Here is a 21,551-nt window from a genome sequence, read left to right as displayed (position 1 = left end):
TAAATAATCAGAATACAAAATAGTATTAAAATTACACTACTTGCAAGTATAACTGGATGGATTTTAACAAAGTAAAACTTCAATTAACAACAATATTATATAAGCTAACTTCAATAAAAACATGTTTTACGTTGTATTGAAATAACCCCTTTAAACTCATTTAAAATTTAGACAATTTTTTATTTATTTTTTTCAGAAAATCAAAAGGGCTTAAGAAGTAACATGTTCCTATGTGTCTGGACCCTGGAGACTGTTAGCCTTGTTTGTAAGCATTCCCAGTCATGAAAATGACCTGAAAGTGGCCAATAATAAAATCACAGCCATTTCTTTGCTACTCAGGAAGTTATATTGAGGTAGTAAGTTTTGATTCATCTATCAGAATGGAATTCAACTATATTTTTATTACTCCTATCTCCCATGTTATAATAAATATTAAAAAATAACTATGATTAATAGACACTCCCATGTGCTAGCCCTAGTACTATAGAGATGTTTCTGTCCTCCGAAGTTACCAGCAAAGTCCCTTCCTTCATATAAAATACATTCCAAGGCTAGCTGTATTGTTTCCAGACTGGAGAATTATTTTATAATCTTGATGCAATAGAAGTAATCAAATTTCCAAATGTTTAATACAACAATAGATTTATTTTGCTAATAAATAATATCTGTAATCTTTCCAACTAAAGAAAAATTACAACTAAAGAAAAATTACAACTAAAGAAAAATTACAACTAAAGTTTGTGCTCCTGAACAAAGTGATTACATAAAATTGTAGCTATGTTCCATAGATTGACCCTCTTATCTGCAAGTAGCTGCATGCAATTTATCTACAATTTTTTCTTTTGTCAGTTTTTAGAAACTTTATGTTTACTAAAAAGGGATAAATTAACATTTCTGCTATAATTCTACAGTGCTCTATAATATACAAGTTACTGTTTCAACAAATGACTTTTTCTTTTTACATAATACTACAACACTGGATGACTTTTTCATAATTAAAAATACTCTTTTTATATTTCCTGGCTTAAAATGTGACTATATGGTAAAAGGTAGCAATTCACAAATACATATAAAGGAAAGGGACCCATGCTTGAATATCAGCATAAAATTATGGCTTTGTGAATCCTATTTAAATGTGTTTTTTATGGCTAAGACAGATAATTTTTAAGATGCATTTGCAAACACAAAACCAAAATATTTTATCTCTTAGAATTTGAGAAGGCAGTTGTAAAAATTGGCATAGGGAAAAGTAATAAAATGAAAAAATAAATCAAAAGTTAAAAGCAAAACAGTTACGGTTAGTTGCTTAAAAATCCCTATTCACATTATAATTAAATATGCTTTCATAATGCAGTAAAGCTTTTATTTAAAATATCATTAGCTACTTTGAAGAGATGTGTAATAGTTTGAATTGTGTTCCTTCCATATTCCTATGCTAAAATCCTCATCTTCAGTACCTCAGAATGTGACTGTACTTGAAGCTAGGACTTTGCAAGAGGTAATTAAGGTAAAATGGGGTCACACAGTTCCTAATCCAGTATGACTGGTGTCCTTATAAGAAGACATTAGTACACACGCACACACAAAGTGAAGACACAGCAAGAAGGCAGCCATCTGAAAACCAAGGAGAGGCCTCAGAAGGAGCCAGTCCAGACAACGTTGACCTTAAAGTTCTAGCCTCCAAAACTAGGAAAATACATTTCTGTTTGTTAAGCCACTCCTTCTATGGTATTTTGTTATAGAGCCCTAATCAGCTAATATGGGATGTTAAAGAAAAATAAACCTAAACTAGAAACTTTTTAAATCGAAGATTAATCACAAGTAAAAATATAAAATCTCTAAAATGTCATTAAAATTAGTTACCATTAAGTTTTGTTTTTTTGTTTTTGAGACAGAGTTTTACTCTTGTTGTCCAGGCTGAAGTGTAGCGATCTCGGCTTACTGCAACCTCTGCCTCCTGGGTTCAAGCGATTCTCCTGCCTCAACCTCCCGAGCAGCTGGGATTACAGGCAACTGCCACCAGGCCTGGCTAATTTTTTGTATTTTTAGTAGAGATGGGGTTTCATCATGTTAGCCAGGTTAGTCTCAAACTCCTGACCTCAGGTGATCCACCTGCCTCGGCTACCTAAAGTGTCAGGATTACAAGTGTGAGCCACTGCTCCCGGCCACCATCAAATTTTTAAATGTAGATATTTTATATAACATGAGTGACGAGAAATAAAAGAGAATTTCTTTCAATGAGGCAAGGAATAAGTGAATAGCTATTAGCTAAATAATGGAGGACTTCAGAGCTTTAGGATACGAGTAAGTGTATGTGTAAATGCAGATGTATAAATTATGTGTAAATATGATATAATTTTATATCTGCCCATAGGTATAGCTATACCAATAGATAGATATTTAAAGCTTAAATACAATCAACTTGTTAGAGAACAGAAACTGTATGATAAGAATTTTGGGTAGACAAAAATTTGAATAGATTGGCAAAAAAGACAACTCGAATAAACTTTAGGCTTTTAAAGTATCATTAAAAAAACCCACAAACTTTTCATCCTTTTCTCCCCACCTGTTTTTAAGATTACCTTAAAGGTATACTTATCTATCTCAACAAGATTCCTGATGACAACAAATATAAAGCTGAACCCTAAAGGGCTCTGGTAAGAGGAAGTTATCTGTTGGAAACAATGATTCTTCCTTTTATCCTTCTTTCCTATCATCATCATCATCATCCCCACCACCACCACCACAACCATCATTATCCTTTCCCAGCTAATATTTACTGATTGCTATTACATACCAAGTTCTACTTTCGAAGTCATATATATACATATATATAGACAATCTTGAAAACAGTCTGATTGGGCATGGTGGCTCATGCCTGTAATCCTAGCACTTTGGGAGGCCAAGGAGGGAGGATCACTTGAGGTCAGGAGTTCAAAATCAGCCTGGCCAACATGGTGAAACCCTGTCTCTACTAAAAATACAAAAAAATTAGCCAGGCATGGTGGCACGTGCCTGTAATCCCAGTTACTCAGGAGGCTGAGGTAGGAGAATCACTTGAACCTGGGAGGTGGAGGTTTCAGTGACCTGAGATCACACCACTGCACTCCAGCCTAGGCAACAAAGCCAGACTCTGTCTTTAAAAAAAAAAAAAAAAAAAAAAAAAAAAAAGAAAGAAAGAAAGAAAGAAAGAAAGAAAACAATCCTGTGAGATAGGTAATATTACTAACACACCTTACAGAATAAGAAACTGAGGCACAAGGATGTTAAGTAACTTGCCCAAGGTCATACAGCGAGTAGAAGAGCTAGGATTTTAATCTAGACAGTTAAGTTATGGAGTCTACACTTTTAATACTGCTCTTTAGTATTCATTTAACCATTATCGCTAAAAATAAATTAAGGGGTGATTTAAAAACTGTCCATATATCTCTATTACCATAAAGAAGACTTCAGAATTTCTGCCATAAATGTGGCTGTTATAGTAATTAATAATATTGGGTACCAATTGTAAGTTATGCTTCCGATGGCGCCTTCTCACTTAATAACACCTCTTCTTTTATTTATCTCACAAAGGAAGAAATTATATAAACATAAAGAAATTTTTAGTTACTACTAAATGCTAGTTTGATGGATGTTTAATATCACACAAATAAGAATTCTGTCCTCAAAAACATGAATTTAAAAAGCTATAGAGGTGAAAATGTAACTTAATCATTTTTCATTTTGAACTATGACTCTTTTAATTAGGCTGTATAACCATTTGTTGATTTTGTAAGTGAGACTGAAGCCTTTAATTAGGCCTTGATAAGATTACTACTAGAATCTCGTGCACTTTTACAGCCATATTATATAATGCTCCTCTTATTTACTAGTTTAATAACCTAAATTTCAAATCTAAGTTTATGTATCTTCATAAATATACTTGGTAAAGGAAGTACCACAGGGTGAGGTAAAAATAAAACATACACAGCAAGTGACTAATTAAAATCCCGGAGGATGTCCGGATTGGAAAAGCAACTTAGACAGCTTAGAAGACTTGTAGCCTGCTTTGGGGCCAGGAAGCAATCAAAAGTGTGCAATAATTTGTCAATGTATCCTCAGCAGGTGAGAGATGGGGAGAATATTAAGTGGCAGTAACTTTCAGGACTCAGCATACTCTCTCATAGTTTCATAGGTTAGTCTGGAATTTAAGAATACTTCTAAGTAATGTAGATTATTCTTTTTTCTCTTATGCTCCCATATCAGCAGTTTCACTGATTTCCAGAAATTTCTCTTGGGATTCTGCTATAGAACCTGAAGCTGCCTGCTTGCTGAGGCATGAAGAAGTAAACAAAATAGGAAAATATGAAAAAGTAAAATAAGAGTTTACAGAAGTGATGTGTTTCATTGAAGAAATCCAGGTGCAGTCACTGGCATAGTCTCTGACATCTTCATCAGTACAAGATAACATTACTTGAATTGGCTTGGCTGAAAATCATGAGTAAGTGATTTTAATTCTAATTCAAAAATAGAAAACTATTCTGCTGGGTATCTGGTTAGACTATGCCTAGCGGGGATTTTTTTGGAAATCTGAACCCAACTTCTGTTTATCAAACAATAGATTGCTTATTCCACGGAAGAATGCTTCATTACTTCCTATTTAAAACATCTTATTGTACTCCCTGAGGATCTTTGCAGAGCAGAGACTGGGTTAATAAGATCACACCTATTAGAATCTTCTTGTTCTGTTTATCAGAGGATTCCATCTAACACCTGCACAATGATGTCTGTTTTACATGAATAGTAGGTTCTCTTGGTAGCCTGAGAACTCAGGCTACAGCAGCTCTTCCTGTAGCAGGCACAAGGCCTGGCTCTACCTACCTCATTATGTTACTGGGCTGCGTTACATACTAACAGCAACTCAATTTTTCTCCTTAAGAAAAATGCTTTTCCCAAGTATTTTATTTCTATCACTGCTGTAAAATTAAAACATAACCCTTATTTCTTTACATCTGCATTATATCAAAATTCACGTATTTTCATATTTATTCTTAATATGTACATGGCTATCTAATCTACATTTAAAATTGGCCTTTTATAAACTTAATCTTCGTTTTCAGGTCCATTTACATCATTGCTATTAATGAGTAGTTCTTTAAAAACACCCCCATCCATATGCATGCCTGTTAATTACTTCATCAAGGACCAGTCACCTTTAATGTCAACCATGATAGCATCATTTCTTAATTTCAGTAATTTGGTTTGTAATTTTTCATCACACATTATGTTCCAGTCTCTTTTAACTTTAAAAATCTTAATATCCCTTTAAGATTCATAAATTCTTTTCCTCTAAATTTCATTTTCCTTTTAGATTTCTGCTGATTGAATCTCCTTATTTGAGAATAAAGGGAACATTCAATGTTATCTGAGCCACACTAAAATCCTTTTCCTTATCTTACGCATTCCTTTATGATTTTTTTTTTGGTCGTATCAGATTCATATCTGGTACCTATGATTATATTTGCTATTATTGCTATAAAATAATAACTAATATTAGCTGCATTTATTGAGCATTTACTAGGTGCTAAACAATTTATATGCATCATCTCATTTAATCCTCATCACTACCACATAAAATATAAACCAAAGCTTTGTTTAATAGATAAAAAAAGCAGTGAGGTTAAACCTACCCCCAGCCACTCAGGCAGAGTCCACTTGACACCAGGCTGTGCTCTTTCTACTACACTGCTTACCCACTGCTGCCACGTTCTCATGATATTTAAGACTTAAAGTATTCCTGACTTACAAACATTAATTTTTTAAAGAGTCCTTATATGGCCACTTCTAACAAGCCTCCACTTTTCTCCCCTCATTGCCTGTGCCTTGAAAGTCAATGTAAAACACTTAAGGTAGTACAGAAGATGTCGTCTCAGTGTTGAGAAGAGCATAAGCACCAATCAAATGAAGCTGCTTAGGTAGCAGTGGCATTTTACTTGCCAGACATACTTTAACTATCTGAAATATTTTCTATTAATATTGCCTATAAGTCCACAAATTTCAGTTTATTTTGTGTTCATAAGGGCTTTTTAAAAAATGAAGCCTTGTGTTGTTATTCATATTTTAATGTAAACTAGTTTAATCAAATTGCTTTTCCCCAATACCTCTTTGAGATTCCTAAAGGACTAAAAGCCTGGGGAAAAAAGTGACAGGATGTAGATGAGAAGTGCCTAGGGTCAGGAATGCACAATAAATGGAGACAAACTTTCTTTTCCTTTCTTTTACTATGTTGTCCTCTGTTCTAACCCAGTGTATTATATTATGGGTTAAATACATTATCATAGGCTTCTGGCCTCCATTTGAAGAGATCTGGGCAACTCATAGATTATACTGCTTCTTAATTCCAGGGAGACAAATAAGAGAATGGAAAATTATGATATAACTGCTTTAACAGGAATAAGACATTTTTGTGACAATTTTGTAGAAGCCTTACCACAACATACTCCTTAAAAAAGAGCATTGCTTTTCCAGAGAAATAAGCTTTGAGTTCCAATAAATACTGTTCCAATAAACATTATTTGTTGAATGAGCATTATTTATTGAAATGTTATGGGGTTACTCTTTCAAAGAATATCTTCAGAGCAATATTGTTTTTGGGAACATTTAAAAATATTAAATATAGTGATTTTAAAACTAAAGCTTATATGTTTAAATAAACATTATCAAATCATCCATATTAATTTCCATGTATAAATACATTGTTTGACTTTTAGTTACTGATGATTATGCCAGTTTATCATTATATAACTCACAGAAGGGTAGTTGACCTATGGTGAACCATAATTTGCACTGTGAAACATAATAAATCACATTTTTCTGAGCAAATAAAAAGAAAAGAAAATTGATTTTATAGAAGAAATATGTTGATTCTTAAATTATTGCCAATAATAGATGAATCATATTCAAGCTGGGATAAAGAGAGTACAAGAGGCATGAAAGAGTATGTTAAGTATAACTATGTTGAGGGAAACTCCCTGAGAAGTCATCCACTGATTAACTAGGAATCATGTCTGTCTATGTCTCTGCTACTCTTATTAAAAACAGACTCTCTGCTTTCAAGTTTTCTAGTATACTTAAAATATTCTTAGAAAGACAGTAACTTAGTAGGTATTGCTCTATAGATGCTTTCAAAGTGAGTTACTAAGAATATTTCTTTAAATTTAGTATGAATTATTTAAAACTATCAATTCAGAAGTCATGAGAAATTCAGGGAGCAATGCCATTTAGAATGTGAACTGCACAGTTTTGTTTTGTTTTTTTTTTAAACCTAGACTAACAATTATTTTCCACACAGGGCTTCAGAATAGTGCTGCTGGAATTTCAGGAATACAGCTCAGGAGAGAGCATATGCTTCATATTTCTGAGGCTTTGAATTTCATCATAGTTATGTCAAATTTGAAAAACTAAATTAGTCACAAGTAATACTTTCCATGACTTAGTGGCCACGTGATCCTGGATAGATTACTTAACCTTTCTATATCTTAGTTCCCTTATTTGTTAAATGATTTTCTTCAGCAACTAGATCTAATGTTAAAACACATAGCTCTATAGGAGGCTCTATAATTAGCATTTGTTATAAAGATAAAAAGTAAAGAATGTAAACAGAAGCTAAATAAACCTCATCAAAAAAGAGAGAAATGATGTTGCAAATTTTAATCTAAGGAATTTTAATCTAAGGAATTGAAAACTAATATAACTTATTGTATATATGTCTGAAGAAGATTCCTCTGTAATTTTCTCTTTGACCCATATCAGAGGAAGATGAACCTCAGATGATAGGTTCATAGATGATCCAGCAAAGATAGTTCCACATCAAGAAATACCTTGTTGTGGTACAAAATAGGGTTGTATTTTGGACCCCCTTAAAAAGTTGTACTTAAGAGACTTGATTATATTTTGAGGTAAGCTGGCTGCATAATTCTGGCAATAGAAAACAGAGTGATAAGTGTTCTACATTCAGTGATAGGATTTGTCAGACGTTATTGGAGGCCTTATAAAGATGTCAGATTATTTATTCTCGAAATAATGTTTCCCTTTTTTTGATCACATCATCCACCTCTGGCTTCTAGATAAAACTCCAATTGAGGAAGTCAACTCAGTTATCTAAAGGATAATTTTGCAATGGTTCTTCACCTTAGAGCAGTAATTCTCAAATTAGTCTACATCAGAATCATTTGATAGACTTGTTAAAACACAGGAACCCCAACTCCAGAGTTTTTATTCCATTGGTCTGAAGGGGCTCCAGACAACTGCATTTCTAAAAGTCTCCAAGTGCCGCCGATGCTGCTGATCTACTCCCTTAGAAAATATCTAGGAAATTATAATGCTTAGTACAATTACTCTTTACCAATATTTATTTTTTCTATACTAAAATGATTGCTGTCAAAGTTATAAAACTTTCAAGCCTTTAACATTCATTTATTCATGAATAGAAGTAAAATCAAAATTAAAAAAAAATTGCAGCTATGCTTATAATATTCCTTTGGTCCATCCTTCTGTAATAAATTTCTGTCAGGTTTGTATAAAAAGAATCACTGCTATTGCTTCTAAAGAACTTGTCTTTATTGTATGAGCAATGTAAATCATAAAACTAATCGTTTCCCTTTCTGCCTTTGCTGCTTGTTAGAAAGCTCAGGGTTAACATATATGGCCCACATGTAGTGGGTATGTAGGATCTTACACTATGCATTTGCTTCACAGACTTTACTTTTAGAGTTATCTTGTCTTATCCTGACTTTATTTTCTCTTGATTTCTTCTCCATTGACAATATTAGTTAGAATATTATAAGTATTTTTATAAATAACCTACATTCCTTCCTCAAGTATGGTAAAATATAAACCAACAAACAAATTTGTGTTATCTGAAGATATATTTACAAAAAATTTAATATCTTATTTTATCAGGACTTTATGCTTTGGTCTCTGGATTATATAAGGTGAATGGATGAGAGACTACAGCATAAAAAAAAACACAAAAGGTCAGGTGTGTCTATTTGTTCCAGGAAGAAATACAAAACAAACTAACAAAAAAAACACATCATTTCTGATATCTAACTCAAATAGGAATACATCTAAAATATTATAGCATTATAGAACTATTTTCTACAAAATTCACTGTACCATTTGAAGTTATTAATATTTTCATTTTAGTGAAAATTTTCCAGAAATTTAGAACCTACTAAGTAAAGTGCAAGGCTATTTTCATTTGTCTTAAATTTACTTTTGTCTGGCTTTAGGCCTGTGATACTTCCAGTATATTGGAATTTGTGATAAATGCTTTTGTATGGTAATAATGCAATCTGTGGAAGAGACTGGTAGTTTAGGAGTAGGTACTGATGTAAGAATCTCTGCCTTCTCTATGTTGTCTTATTGGAGAAGCTAGAAACTGGTACATATGTATGCACCTGCTACAGATGTATACCCAACATAGCCACTTATGCTTTACTTAACTAGTTCTTGATGTTACAAAGGAATGTAATGTAATAGAAACTTAAGATTAAGTATGTAAGGATAAAACAGGCCTAAGTTTTAAAAAATCCAAATTGCTTTTCTCTATTACACAAAGACCATGAATATTACAACTATAATGATTTAATTACTAAGTCATAGAGCATATAACAGCTACAGTTATGTGTAAATTTTGCTATTTTAATTCTTTTATTAAATCTTCAATAGCTATATCAGAATAAAGTATTTTCATGACTTTGGCCATGAATAGTATTGAGCAACTAAAAATGTGTTGAATAAAAAAAGGTAATGGAGTACAAGAACAATGAAATAGGCTGGGCTGAGTGGCTTATGCCTGTAATCCCAGCACTTTGGGAGGCCAAGAAGGGTGGATCACAAGATCAGGAGTTCGAGACCACCCTGGCCAACACAGTGAAACCCTGTCTCTACTAAAAATACAAAAATTAGCCAGGCATTGTGGTGCACCCCTGTGGTCCCATGTACTTGGAAGGCTGAAACAGAAGAATCACTTTAGCCCAGGAGGTGGAGGTTACAGTCAACCAAGATTGCACCACTGCACTCCAGCCTGGGTGAAAAAATGAGACTCTGTTTCAAGAAAGAAAAAAATAATAATACTTTATTTCTGCCCTTGGTAGATCTCATACTTCAAACTATTCCCAAAGAGTAGTTCAAAAAGATTCATACTAAAAGACTTTTGAACCCTTAACAGCACTGCATGAATATATACAGATGCTCTTTGCTTCATGATGGGGTCATGCCCTATTGTACCCATTGTAAGTTGAAAGTGCATTTAATACATCTTCCAAATATCACAGCTTAGTATAGCTTACCTCAAACATGTTTAGAATACTAGACATTTGCCTATAGTTGGGCAAAATCATTTAACTGAAAGCCTATTTTATAATGAAGTATTGAATAGCTCATGTAATTTATTGAATACTTTATGGAAAGGGAAAAACAGAATGGTTGTATGAGTACTTGATATATGGCTTCTACTGAATGTGTATTGCTTTCACACTATCCTAAAGTCAAAAACTTGTCAGTTGATCCATTATAAGCCAGGCACCATTTGTATTTTGTTGTAATAATTCAGTAATAAACCAGATTTAATTAAAATACTTTAAAGTGGGGAAAAAATCTATATGAAAAAAACCTCTAAGATCATTTAACTACTTCTTAAACGTTTTTGAGGGGCTATAGATTTTACAAAATAAAAAATTCTAAAAGATTTGTCATTAGAGGTTTAATCTTCTGTATTTTATAACAATTTTTTAAAGTAAGGCAGATTCTACTGCTAAGAGCTATACACAAACACGTAAATTTTAGCACTTAGTAATATCATGTGGCCATGGCATTATATGCTTGTGTCTGACTAATCTGCATTTAGTAGTTTTAAAAAATCTGTTTCAAATGATTGATTATTTTACAACTTTTAAAAAGAAAAATGTCTTGCCTTCGAATGGTAATCTTGTTCCAGTCTGGGATCTGATCCGGCTACCTGTTTGTATTTGTTAATTTTCATTTGGCGATTTCTCTCCTCTATATCCATAGTACCTATCGAGTAGAAAAAAACCCATAAAATTAATGTTCAGTTCTTATTTCTGAGTCCGGCTTAAAGGATGTATAAAAGAAGAAATGCTAGGCTGGTATATTACTTTCACTCAATGTAGCATATACAAATTAAATGTCATATTAGTTAAAAGATTTCTTTAAAGTATACAGTTTGGTAAGTAAAAACATGATATTAAATATGTAAAATAATTTCAATATGTATAAATATAAATAAGTTTAAAGAGAAGATAACAAATCTTCATTAGGTAGAAAACAATTTCTGGTAGATGTACATCCAGAATATATTTGACTGCACAGAAATTTGACAATAGTAATATTATGAGAACTTTAACTTGTAATTCATCATAATTTATTTATAAGTATTAAAGCTATAAGTTGCTTTCAAATACAATTTTAGAATTGCATTTAGAAACTATTATCATAAAATTAGGCTATATATTAAAGCAGTTTCCCCCGGCATATGTGTGAATCCAATTATAAGAAATTTTTGAATTTGAATTTTCTAGAACTAGGATCAACAAACAGGTTCTTGTAATACTACTACTGATAACATACCATGTCAGTAAAGGCACAAAGTATGACTGATATCAATTTTATTAAAAAATTAGAATATAAAGAGTTAAGAAAGTGAAACAGTAAGCCTCTTACAAAAAGACATTAATGCCCTCTATAACACATGCTACCTCAAAACACATCAGTTGTAAATATTCAGAGGGTCTTCAAAAATTTTGGTTAGAATGAGAAGTACATTCAGTTAGCAAATCCCAGAAAACATGAAAAAGCATTTGGAAGTATATTTATGGGGCAGGCACAGTGGCTTATGCCTCTAATCCCAAAACTTTGGGAGGCTGAGGTAGGAGGATTGCTTGAGACCAAGAGTTTGAGACCATCCTGGACAACATACCATTACCCGTCTCTACAACAACAACAACAACAAAAACAGTAACAAATTTACCGGGTGTGGTGACGCATGCCTATAGTCCCAGCAACCTGAAAGGGTGAGGCTGGAGGATTATTTGAAATCAAGAGTTTGGAGGCTGCAGTGAGCTATGATCACACCACTGCACTCCAGGTTGGCCAACACAGTGAAACCCCATATCAAAAAAATTACATTTATGATTTTTAAAAGATTCATGGGAATATCAAATTTCTCATAAACATATATAATTTAAAAATCATGATAATGTACTACAAATCTACATATTGGGAAAAATGAACTTAGTGGACTCAACTGGGTAGCTATAATAAAATGTCAGTAAATTCACACAGTGTGTTTAGGTAGAAATGCCAACATACACATACGTATGCCTTGCTTAAGATCATGACTTTAAAATTTTAGTAAAGACAACTAGACAGAAGTGTGTCTATTAAAAAATAGGTATTTTAATACTTACCTGATTTTTTAAATGGAGTAAAGGAAAAGGGGATTAAAAATGTACCAGTATAACTAGAAGTTATGGTATCCTCTCCTGAGCCAATATTTTTTAATTTTTAATGTTTGAATTTTTTAGTATAACTCTCTGCCCCATAAAAATCTCACTGCATATCAGATAGTTAAAATTTGTTAATAACAAACTTTAAAGGAAAATTGGTTAATTAAAATAATATGAAAAGGGAAGAAAACGTTTCAAAAAGAAAATCTTAGATAAATACAAAAAAAACTTATACTATATTACCTCTATATACCAGCAAATTTAAATCAACTATTCAATAAAGTGAGATAATTTGTTACTTGTAATAGTCATATGTTAACAATGATTTGACTGAGTCTGAGTCAAATTTGAAAGTGAGGAATATTAATGCTATGTTAATATAATTTGAATGACATATAAAACCAGGTGAGTGCCTCCATGATGCAAATATGAAATACAGTCAAGTATAAATATCTATTCGTCTGTTAAAATACAGCTTTGGAATTGTTTGTACTTCAAGAGATATTTTCTGGTAAACATATTTTCTCCAAAGGCCAGCCAATAAAAAAACGAACCCAACATCACAAAATTATGGGTCCTAAAACAGTATTATCTAAAAGGTGTGTTTGCAAAGTTTCTCAGAAAGTTTCATGTTGATATAAATAGCACCAATTGATAAGTTTAAACACACATACCTATATACATAATAATATGTAGTGATAAACATATACATAGAAACATATATATTTTTTTCCGATTTTTAGACTATTTTCTGAATGGAAACATCCTAGGAAAGCTACATTAAATTCCTTCTGATTACTAGGTAGTAATGTGAATAACACTGGCAGTAGTTGACAAACTTTTTCTGTAAAGGGCCCAATAACAAATATTGCAGACTTTGTAGGCCATATGGAAACTGTTATTCTGCCACAACTCTGCCAGCCATAGCATGAAAGCAACTGAAGACAATGCATACATAGTAAGTGTGGCTTTATTACAATAAAACTTTGTTTACAAAACAGGCAGTGAGTCAGATTTGGTCTCTGGCATATTGGTTTAACAGTGCTTCCAAAAGTGTTTTTCTCTTTAGAAATTGTTTAAAAATTAGGTAGAATCAGATTTATGCAACACAACTTATATTTAATAGACCACTGGCAGATCTAAGGAGAATATGAATCTGTATTTGCTGGATAAGCAAAGAAAGATGCAAACAGAGCTTTCTAACCATTTAAATATGTTATCAATTAAATTACACTCTCAAACAGATCTCTCATCTCCAGACCCAATCACCATCTATAGACAGTTCCCAAATGGGAAAATTCTTTATTAGAGTCTTAACCAATGAAATCTCAACGGACCACTTTAGTCAGCAAACTCGAGTAAATATCCTTCTACCTTACAACTTTGAAACTTCCTAGGAGAATAACCCTTGGTACAAACTGTAAACAAACAGACCTCCCTACCGAAAAATTAATTGGCTCATATGCAGTCTTTTGCTCCTTTTCTATATTTGTAGAACCTATTTCCAAAAAGAAAACACTCTTTGTAGAATAATATTCTTAGAGAGAAAAGTCTCCTATTGATAAAGTGATCCAGCATAGAGGATTCTTCACCAGCAAGGTGATTTTTCCTTGCTAGTCCTTTGCTCTGAGGAAAATAATCCAGTAATAATATTTTTATTTCAACCAAAGTTAGTCTTTTTTTTTTTCCCTTGGAATGAAAAACAATTTAGAGAAATCAATAAAATAGCTGTTCACTGGTTGAGGAAATAATCACATTATTTCTAAACTTTGTTTCAGCTCTGATATCCTATGTACACTCTATAAAAGGAAAATAAATGAAAGTGATAAAGTGAACGAATTTTGCTCAATTTCCTCTCTTTCTCAGATTCACAGTAAGAATCTGCATATTTAAGGCCCTTAAAAAGCTGCAATAAAGAATAACCACTTGACCACAGAAAAGTTACCTTTTTTCTCCATCTGTTAATATCTTGCTGAAATAATTTCATACTTTCCAAATTAAAATTTTGAAAAATGCTGGTTTATAGGTTTAGAGGGTAAATTTATCTAGGAATCTCTAAGATTCATTTTCTTATATGTGATGAACGATGCTTATTTCAGAAGATCTCTTAGTGGTTTGATATGGCTTCGTAATTCAAGTATGCTTAAAAAATTCTAGTCATTATATCTTTGAAATCAATTATCAAAACATTTTCAAATTATAAAAAAATTTGATTAAGATGGTAATGGGACAATCCAATTTCTTGGGCAAATGCATTTACAATGAAAGTTACTACATGTTTGCAAATATGTATTAATGTAAAAATATGTTAATGTTTAATGTAATAAACTGATATTCAAGTTATCTCAAATTCTTTTTGGTATAAGTAAATTATTAACTAAACAGAGAAAATATATTGTTGCATAAATATTAGAGTTGATTTAAATTATGCTGGAAATGGCCCTCTGTTTCTTGATATGTATATATATACAAATACTCCTGAATTTCCATATATGTTAGCATATCGACTCAGTAAATGACATTTTAAACAAAACTTACCTTCTTTCTTTCCCTTAAATTATATTAATTCCCTTCCTTCACTATACAGTATCTTTATTTTATTTTATAAATTTTAAGGCAGAGCACAAAAAAGACATCATATGTGGATGTTCTGGAATTAATAAGTATCTCAAAATAATCATTTTTTTAAATTGGAAGCTTCTGGCCCATTTTCAGCCACTGACCAAAAAAAAAAAAAAATCCAATATTTTGCTGTTCTTGATTTAAACTTACTTTCTTAAATCATATTACATATTCTGTGCCTATTTATTTTGATATAAATAAAAATTAATTTTATGGTTATTCTGAACTTAAAAAAAGCTGATGTAATGTGCCCAGAAAGTTAAAGATATATTGATAAAGCTGCCATGGCATCTAATATTAAAAAGGTTAACTTAGACATGGATATAGTTGAATATGGCAACATTAGCTGGCAGCCAGCTAGTGGTTGTTTAGGTTTTACTATACACTTGCCCTACAAAGATCACCAGCATACTTTCAGTGATTTCTGTAGTATGCAATACAGCAATCATTTTAAGTTTGCTTTTCCACACACACACACATACACACACACACACAAACACACTGCCCCACACACAGAAAGACAGAGAGAGTGAAAGAGCATGAGCATGCCCCTGGAGTCCAAGAGCAATTTCATACTCCAAACTTCTTTGAAGTAGGGGTACAGATTTAGCAGTGATGCAATTCAAAAGGAAGCTGAACAGCGACTAGACTATGGCAGGATTCTTGATTCAGTCATCCATCTTGTAATCATAAACAAAATGTTCAAATCTGAGGATCTTAAGAGGGAAAACTCTTAAGCCCAATACGAAAACTCAAGAAATAACACTAAACTTCAGAAAAAAATTAGAAATGTGAAATTATAGACATCATGGAAGTGTAAGATTATCTTATTTAAATCCAGAAATTGCATTAATTAGTATTTCAAATTCTTATGGATAATTCAATGATTTAAAAACATTCCCCCTACCCCTTTTCCCATCTCCTCTATTTGTACGAAAATATTCAACCTCAGGTTAAAAAAAATTTCCTTTAAGTGAGATAAAGAATTGCACTAACTGGCTATTTCATGAAGGTTTCTGATTATGTGGAGTTCTTTTTCATTGCTGCATGTCTTGGCAAAACTAAGCTCTGCCTTGAAATAATTTAAGGTTAGAAAACAAATTTTAATAGTTTATATTTTTTAAATAACATGTCAAGAACTTGTGGGATGATCACTAAACATTTGCACTTTGTAATTAAATTTATTCTAAATAGTATTTCTTTTAAAAGTACATATGTTTGTTTTTCAGTTAAATTTAAGAATTAAAGGTATTGGTGTAAATATGAAGTTGTAGTCAATAGTGAAGGATTTCCAAATGCAAACTGTTTTCTGTTGAAAGTATCCAAATAATTGATAACAAAACACACACAGTATAGCTTTAATAAATCTAATTGATTTTAAAAAATACAGAGTGATATAAAAATGTAAATAAATGTAATCTGAACATAAATCAAAATATTATCTGAGGCTTTTTTCTAATTGATGCTAAAGAAGTATATTATATAGAAGAGACATTTTTTAAAATTTAAACTATTGAGAAGAAAAAATAATTTTGATAACTATCTTACTAAATTACATTTTATGAACTTTTAAGAAAATACAAACAATGTGGAATAGACACAAAAGAAAATACAGGCAATATTTCTGTCATTAGAGAATGACAGAAATAATGTATTTAAAACAAACAAAACTCAAAGGGCCAAATTGTGGACCCCCAATGCTAAATTCACCATTTAAATATGTACCAAATGAAGTGCAATGAAAAAAAAGGTATCATCAGTGTACAGCTATTGGCTTGCTTCAAGGTGGCAATTACAGATGAGAAAGCATGGCTCCATATATTTGTTTTCTAGATTCAACAAGATATACTATAAAAACAAAAATTTCTTTAAACTATCAGAGGACTAAGTATAAAAACTGCTAATATGTCTCGAGATAAAAATGTATATTTTATGTCATAGCTTTATTTTAAAGGGCAGTGCAACTCAAGAAGAAAATAAACTACTTGATTTTAATGAATATTTTAACTGTTCTTTCAATATCTGTAAATGATTTTCATGAATATTTTTCTTTCAATATCTAAAAACTGTGAAAAAATTACTTAAAATATAACACATTGGCATTGTATATGAAAAAAACTTAAAACTGATCATAGTTTTGATCCTGAAATTCCACCTCCCAGGAGCTTTCTTAAAGAAATGTCAGTGTGCAAATATGTGTACACAAGCATACCAATTGTACCATTGTTTGGTAATCATCACTGATCACTGCTGTCTCAACTTCCCATGCTCAAATGATCCTCCTACATTGGCCTCCTGAGTAGCAGGTGCATGTTACCACACCTGGCTAATTTTTATATTTTTTAGAGACAGGGTTTTGCCATGTTGCCCAGGCTGGTCTCAAACTTCTGGGCTCACCCTGGCATTCCAAAGTGCTGGGATTACTCTTGTGAGCCATCATACCTGGACAAAAGTGCTTTTCATTAGATAAATTATTTCTTAAAAGTAGATATAATACAAGGAATAACAAAACCAGGACAAATTGAGAAAAAGCATGGAAATAAATACTTCATAAAAAACATGAATTATGTACCAAATTACATTAGTGTTGTACTAGTGTGAAGAGGTATTTTATTTTCAAGAGTAAATAACTTAATCGTTCAACTAAGATACACTAGTTTTGAGGAATGTTTATTTCCAAATCAATCAATGGTAACCCTTTCTCTATTGTTTTCACTAGGACCTGACATGAATGAAGGAATATTAATTTGATTTTGCTTATAACACATTTGTTTAAAAATAATCTTTCCTTTGCTCTTAGGAATGCTGTAAGAAACCTGAACTCCCTATGTACTTTAATGAAAAAAGGGAATGAAATGAAAAAGGAAAGAAACTTACAAAATTATATTACCTCCAGGCTCAGTTATGAATGCTAGTCTTTTAAATTGGGTTCTAAATCTTAATAACCTATTTTAAATGTTTAGATTAACTGTTACTTTGTGTTCTTGTCTTGTGTTACTGTGTTAACTCCCCACCATATTCATTAAAAAATACTTCAAGGGAGGTGCTGTAGACAAATTTCAGACTATTTTCCCTATGGTAAAAATAAAGTGATATCTAAACTATTTTGGGATATAAGTTAATTAGGAAGGATCTAATAATCTAGCATATGTTTGCTTTTGGTCTCTAAATTCAGTGAACAGACTGGAATTTGATTATTCAGAGGACTTAGATTTTAGTATTATTTTAGGTTTTGATATTAAAAATCAGGGCATAGCCACGCACGATGGCTTATACCTATAATTCCAGCACTTGAGAAGCTGAGGAGGGAGGACTGCTTGAACGCAGGAGTTTGGGAGCAGAGTGGGCAACAAAGTGAGAACCTGCTCTAAACAACAAATCAAAACTTTAGCCAGGGGCGGTAGTATGTGCCTGTGGTCCCAGCTACATGGGAGGCTGAGGAAGGAAGATCATTTGAATCCAAGAGGTAGAGGCTGCAGTGAGCCATGTTTGCGCCACTGTACTCCAGCTTGGGTGACAGAGTGATACTTTGTCTCAAAGAAAAAGAAATAAGAATGTACTTGGTCCACTGGGGAAGATCAGGGTTTTATGCCTGCAGAATACAGTGGAAGTACCTACCATAGAGTTGATGGGTCCTTGAAACTGCCCAGATTTTGGGTAATGGGTACCTTTATATTACATAAGATTAAATAAAATCTTTTATAGTTCTGAGACAGGGTCTTGCTTGGTCAGCCAGGCTGAAATGCAGTGGCTCAATCATAGCTCATTATAGAGTTCTGATCTTCTAGGCTTAAGTGAGCTTGCTGCCTCAGCCTTTGAAGTAGCCGAGACCACAGGTGTGCATACCACACTCGGCTGTGTTTATTTTTAGTAGAGATGAAGTATCCCTACATTTTACTGGCTGGTCTCGAACTCCTGGTCTCAAGCGATCCTCCCACCTTGCTTTCCCAAAGTTTTGGGATTACGGGCATAAGCCACTGTGCCTAGCTACTGGGAGAATGCCTGATGTAGGTGGTGGGGAGGATGGAGACAGCAAACCACCATGGCATGTATGTACCCATTCAACAATCCTGCAGGATGCAGGATGTGTGCACATGTATCCCAGAGCCCAAATACAATAATAATAATGATAATAATGATAATAAAAAGAAAACATTAAAAAACAGCATGGGTTGAAAAGATAAGAGATTTGGGTTTGAATCCTGGCTTCACAATTCCTGTACCTTACACCTCACTTTCTGAGCATAAAATTCTTCATCTATGAAATGAATAGTTTTGGACTATAAATTCTTGGACTAATAATTTTTTGGACTAATAAATATTAATTGTAATAGATATTCTTTAAAATTCCATCTGCTATACAAATCTTTGGTTGATTGATACATATATGTTTTGAGACAGAGTCTCACTCTGTTGCCCAGGCTGGAGTGCAGTGGTACGATCTCAGCTCACTGCAATCTCCATCTCCCAGGTTCAGGTGATTCTCCTGCCTTCGCCTCCCGAGTAAATGGGATTACAGGTGCATGCCACCATGCCCAGCTAATTTTTTGTATTTTTAGTAGAGACAGGGCATGTTAGCCAGGGTGGTCTCCATCTCCTGACTTCATGATCTGCCTGTGTCAGCCTCCCAAAGTGCTGGGATTACAGGCATGAGCCACGGCACCCGGCCAGTTGGTTGAATGTGAAGTCAAATGATGTTTCATTGTTTTTTGTTTTACATTATCATATTTATTTCATTAATATACATAATGTAAAGTGCTGTAGACATTTTAAATATCTGTCCTGGTACTGCATTCATTACATTTCCCTTTATAAAATGTTTGTATAATTGCAGAGGAAGAGAAGAAAATGAAATAAAGGAAGAAGTGAGGGAAAGACAGAGATAAAGAAAGAGGAAGAAGGGATGAGCCAGAGCCTGGGAGAGAGAGATAAACAGGACACACAAGAGACATTGACTATATTGAAACATTCATTAAGCCAGGAACTTTGTCCGGGAAAATGAGTCACAAGAGTGATCTAATATTTTAGGCTAAAGTGCAATTGCTTCACTATATACATTTCTTTTTTCATAATACAGTGTGACAAGTATAGGAGAAAATGTTACTAACCTTTTAGAACTTAGTTATGTTTAAATTGTTAGTCACAATTCCTGTATCTTTGAAAAAACAAGATATATTTTGAGGGTAAACTGAATTTTAAGATGAAAAATCCCTCAGAGAAAAAATACGATGATTACTGAAATTGCTTCTAAGAAAAGGTACAATAATTGTTTATAAAAGACACAAATATCAGTCAGGTTAATTGGATTAATAAACTTCTCCCTATTTGTGTTATGTACTTTAGAATATTCTACTTTTTACATGATAGCTAAATATCTACATTAAAGTAGATATGATTAACAGAGTAGCATGTATTAGCACTCTGTATATACGTCTAATCTTCATCTTTTATGTTTCGATATGACATAATCATCAAATATCACTGTATTCCACATCTGGGATGTAAATTTATGAACTAAATAAAATTTGTGAACTAAATTTAAATTATACTATCTATGGCATTAAAATGATGATATAAAATATTTTTGAAAGTATTAAAGATATCTTTTACTTTCCAAGTCAGGCAGACAAACAGGCACAGAAAAAATGAGAAATAATTCACAATAGAAACATATGATAATATGTATATTCTTAAAAGGATCCAAACACAACATATGTGATCATGTCCCTCAAACCTTAATGGAAGTGTGAAATAATGAACCTTGCTTTTCTCCTCCTTCAAAAAGAGTGGAATCATAAATGGATTCCTATACAGAGAAAGGAGTGAAATAGGGCAAAATTACTAAATGAAAAATATTAGTTGTTAGATATATCACTTCATATTTTCAATGATGTTATAAAATATTTACATCTTGTTTAGGTTAATAATACGTTGCAAACCATACACATGTCAAATAAGACGATTAAACTCTGCCTGGAAAATTAAATTGTGAAAACCTAAAGAGAAAAATAAAATTGTTTATACCTAAAGAAACATCACTAAGATAAATTGTGATTATAAACTGTAAATGTGATACAAGATTCTAATGTAAGAACAGATAAGAAAGATTTGTAAAAGTAAGTTCCTCCTTATATCCATGGTGATCATCCTGGAAAATGATTATACACTTGGGTTATTAATTGGAATAAAATCAGGGAAGCTTATGTAGCAATATTATGATTAAAAGAAAAGAAGCACATTTTAACTTTTATTACATTTTATCCATTTGCCTAATTTCTTTTTTACAAAGTGATGTTAACATTTTAAGTCAAATTAGGATCACCATTAAATTGAAATAATTATATTTAATGAGAAAAATAAATATTTAGATACATGGATTTAAGATAGTACTCATGCTTAGACACCAAATTGTATTGCTTT

The 21,551-nt window shown here is 32.4% G+C and overlaps 1 protein-coding gene across 48 annotated transcripts in view; it reads right to left on the bottom strand.

Annotated features, from left to right (window-relative positions):
* The window catches only part of RIMS2 (regulating synaptic membrane exocytosis 2), a 730,833-nt gene that overhangs the window by 169,932 nt on the left and 539,350 nt on the right, over nucleotides 1–21,551 (bottom strand). For 32 of the 48 annotated variants that reach the window (XM_074387016.1, XM_074387028.1, XM_074387027.1 and 29 more), the window contains one exon: nucleotides 10,958–11,058. The exons of 14 other annotated variants lie outside the window; for them this stretch is intronic. In XM_074387016.1, the coding sequence (XP_074243117.1) occupies nucleotides 10,958–11,058 (101 nt within the window). Of the gene's footprint in view, nucleotides 1–10,957; nucleotides 11,059–21,551 lie in introns of those variants that run through there. 2 more of the 48 variants (XM_074387032.1, XM_074387031.1) reach the window with 2 other exon arrangements.

The sequence above is a fragment of the Saimiri boliviensis genome, chromosome 15 (assembly GCF_048565385.1).
Source record: "Saimiri boliviensis isolate mSaiBol1 chromosome 15, mSaiBol1.pri, whole genome shotgun sequence".
Taxonomy (NCBI): Eukaryota; Metazoa; Chordata; class Mammalia; order Primates; family Cebidae; genus Saimiri; species Saimiri boliviensis.
The sequence above is the reverse complement of the archived record's forward strand: the minus strand, read 5'-3'. Positions and strand labels throughout refer to the sequence as shown.